This window comes from Octodon degus, unplaced genomic scaffold, assembly GCF_000260255.1.
Source record: "Octodon degus isolate 3935 unplaced genomic scaffold, OctDeg1.0 scaffold00056, whole genome shotgun sequence".
In the NCBI taxonomy this organism is placed as follows: domain Eukaryota; kingdom Metazoa; phylum Chordata; class Mammalia; order Rodentia; family Octodontidae; genus Octodon; species Octodon degus.
Genome location: NW_004524632.1, coordinates 8,750,303 through 8,754,019, shown reverse-complemented (window position 1 = coordinate 8,754,019; position 3,717 = coordinate 8,750,303). Strand labels below are relative to the sequence as shown.

The 3,717-nt window shown below is 41.2% G+C and overlaps 1 protein-coding gene across 3 annotated transcripts in view; it reads right to left on the bottom strand.

The window, feature by feature from the left end:
* The window catches only part of Cdk12 (cyclin dependent kinase 12), an 82,902-nt gene that overhangs the window by 44,026 nt on the left and 35,159 nt on the right, over nucleotides 1-3,717 (bottom strand). For all 3 annotated transcript variants that reach the window (XR_002821575.1, XM_004633702.2, XM_004633703.2), the window contains exons 4-5: nucleotides 2,761-2,900; nucleotides 2,056-2,226 (exon numbers count right to left, since the gene is read on the bottom strand). Coding sequence is in view for 2 of the 3 variants with exons in the window: in XM_004633702.2 (XP_004633759.1) it covers nucleotides 2,056-2,226; nucleotides 2,761-2,900 (311 nt within the window). In the remaining variant the exon portion in view is untranslated. The remainder of the gene's footprint in view (nucleotides 1-2,055; nucleotides 2,227-2,760; nucleotides 2,901-3,717) is intronic.

The following is a 3,717-nucleotide window of genomic DNA, read 5'->3' as shown; positions in this document are numbered from 1 at the left end:
TTTCAGGGGTATACCCTCATCCTTTAAAACGCCAAACTACGGTCACAGATGACTACAGGCTCTATCTTCAACTGCACAGTCTAAACTTTCTTCAGATTTGTCACAAGAGGAAAAGATTGGCTGATGTCATATGCAAATTGCTTTAAGAAAAAGTATAAAAACAAAGAATATTCTACATTTAACAGAAACAGAAGTTATAATTCCATGAAATTGTACCATATGACCTAACAAAAATACTTCCTAGGAATATCTTCTTTGAATTTTAAACTATATCAGCGTAAAATTATAACTGATTAATCTGGGTATTATACTTTCAGTCCTGGAGAATGAACCCCAAGGCTTCTGCACCAAGGGTACTGCCCCACTTCTTTTTTAAACACAGGGTCTTTTAAGGGCACTAAGGTGCTGATGCTGAGCTCAAACTTGTAATCCTCTAGCCTCAACCCTCATAATCTGGGTTTTAATTTCCATTATTCTTTTGCAAAAAAAATTTGGGGGGGGGGCTAGGGTGTTTTTAGACAGGATCTCACTCTGCAGTTTAGGCTAACCTTGAACTTGTTTATACAGCCCAGGCTGGCCTCAAAATCATGGCAATCCTCCTCCCTCTGTCTCCCAAGTGCTGGGATTATAGGCATGTGCCATCATGCATAGTTTCTAATTTGTTTTTTTAAAAATTATTTTTATTTATTTATTTATTTTTATTTTGTGTGTGTGTGGCCAGCTCAGCCCATGGGGGGGGGGGGCGCGCCTGGCTGGCATGTGGTGCTGGGGATTGAACCGTGGTCCCTGTGCTTTGCTGAGCTTAGCTTGTTCTAAGTAGGTGCTTTAGACCACTGAGCCATCTCACCAGCCCTCTAATTTGTTTTTTAAAAAAGAAACAACAACAACAACAACAACAAAAAAGAAGATCAAGGCCTGACATGGTAGTGCATGCCTGTAATCCTAGCACTCACTTAATATGCTAAGGCAGGCGGATCAATGTGAGTTCCAGGCAAACATGGGCTATATAATGAGTACAAGGCCAGCATGAACTGCAACACAGCAAGACAATGCCTCAAAAACCCAACCCAACAAGTGTACCCGACCAAACCAGAAGATCTGAGAACTTAGCTCAGTGATAAGACTACACTTAGCATGTGAGGCCTTAGGATGGATGGCCTCTCAGCATCCCACATAAACACAAAAGAAAGACTAAACAAAACTCAAAAAGCGAAAAAGAAAAAACTGAGAAAGGTTAATTAGATGATGATCCTGGGCCAGGAAAAATAGCTCAGTAGCACTGCACCTGTCCAGCAAGCACAATGTCCTAAGTTTGATCTCCAATACAAAAAAACAAAAGATCCTGCATGGTTTCTCTGCTGCCTTTATTAGGCGGTACAGCAGACCCTTCCTAGTCAAAGCAAATTTTCAAGGTATGGACAGTACACTGATGAATGGACATTTGATAAAATGAGCTCTGAACATCAAAGCAATCCACCAACATTAATTCTGGCATAGATTACAGAAAGTGAAGACTTTAGTATAACCCATTAAAAATCTTACATGGAAGGTGTACACAGTGGTGTACACCTATAATCCCAGCATACAGGGAGGATGAGGCAGAAAGTCCAAAAGTTTGAATCCAACCCAGGAAAACTTAGCAAGAACCTGTCTAAAAATTCAACAAAACAAAACCAGCTAGAAATGTAGCTCATGAAAAGGCCCTGGGTTCTGGCTAGGAAGATAGCATGGTGGTCTCAAAGCCTGCCTGGCAAGCACAAGAACCCAGGTTTGGTCCCCAGTACCGCATGCCATGAGGGCCTGGCACACCATGTCGGCCACCAACACCAGGGGTGGTGGTATATGCCTGTAATCCTGGTGCTGGGGAAGCTGAGACAGGAGGATCACTAGGAGTCTGAGCTGCGCAGTGAGACCTCTACCAAATAAATAAATAAATAACTATAGGCCCTGAGTTCAAACCTCATTACTGGAAAATAAAAATTCACATAGCCAAATAAGCTAAGAAAATAAACCTGTACCAATCTATCCTGTAGAAATATGATTCTTTACTAGTACCTTTGTCTTTCTTGAAATCCAGGGCATCTTGCTTATCTGTGACAATTTCCTTCATGTTAACAACACTTCGGTGGATTAACTGACGAAGGATTTTGATTTCACGGATGGCTGTGATTGGGAAGCCCTCTTTCTCATTGTCTAGTCTCACCTTCTTGAGAGCTACTAGTTCTCCTGTTAAAACAAATTCACACCATTATTACCAATTAGCATTTTCAATCAATATCATGAATCAGCATTATATGCCTTTCCTCTCACTTGGTCTCTATTTTTCTTTTTTTTTTCAGTACCAGAGATCAAACTCAGGACCTTGCACTTGCCAGGCAGGTGCTTACGCCGCTAAGCTATATCCTTGGCTATCTTTACTTTTTAAAAAACTCTTACATTCCCTTTCTTTTTCATTTTGGTGCTGGTGAGTGAATTTAGGCCCTTACATGGTATACACTTTACCACTGAGCTATACCACCCCTTCACTTGATGTTTTTTTTCTGGCCCTTCTTGAATCACCTATAACTCAAACCCTTAATTTTTTTTTTTTTTTTTTCCCAGAACGGGGAATTGAACTCAGATGCTTGTGCTTGTCAGGCAAGTGTTTATTCTACTGAGCTATCTGCCTGGCCCCTTCAAACAATTTTATATTCAACTTTTCTCCTATTCCCTAATACATAGCAATCACAAGTTCACCACTAGGTTGGACAAACTATTTACCTGTATCTTTGTCCTTAGCTTTATACACTTGACCATAGGTTCCCTCTCCAATAATCCCGATAATGTCAAACTTGTCCACACAGCGTTTCCCCCAGTCAGTTTCTGTTTGTCGTCTTTCTCCATAGCGAGGACAACAAATTCTAAAACAAAACAATAACAAAAAAATAAAACAGCAAAAAAGATTTTTTTACTTGATGACTTTTTTTTTTTTTTGTGGAACCAGGGATTGAACTCAGGCCCTTGCACTTGCCAGGGAAGCGCTTATTCCACTGAGCCATCTCCCCGGCCCCCTTGATGACTTTTTAAATCTTCGATTTCACTGGTTCCAGCATGTGTGATGCTGTAGTTGGAGGATGCTGCAAGTTTGAGCCAGCCTGAACTACACAGAAAGATGCTCTCTCAAACCAAAAAGAATGCTAAATGTAGGGCTGGCAAGATAGCTCAGCAGACTACGCGCCTGCTTTAGTAAGTACAGGAACCCAAGTTCTATCCCCAGTACCATATGCCGAGCTGAGCCAGCCACCAAGTCTGGGCATGGTGGCACATGCCTGCAATCCCAGTGCTGGGGAAGCTGAAAACAGAAGGATCACTACGAACGAGTCTGAGCTGCAGTGTGACCCTGTACCAAATACATAAAAAAAAAAGTATCTTAAATATCTAGTGTATTTATATCTTTTTTCCCCATTTACCCTTCCTTCCTTGTCCCTTTCTCCCTTCAGTTTTGGGGGTTTTTTTTGGTGGGGGGGGCTTTTTGTTGTTGTTTCTTTTTTTTTTTTGCAGAACCGGGGATTGAACTCAGGCCCATGCGCTTGCCAGGGAAGCGCTTATTCCACTGAGCCATCTCCCCGGCCCCAAAGAATTTTTTTTTTTTTATCAGTTTTTTCCCTATTCATAGTATCTATTGTATCTTTTGAATTTATTTATTAGTGTGTGTGTGTGTGTGTGTGTGTGTGTGTG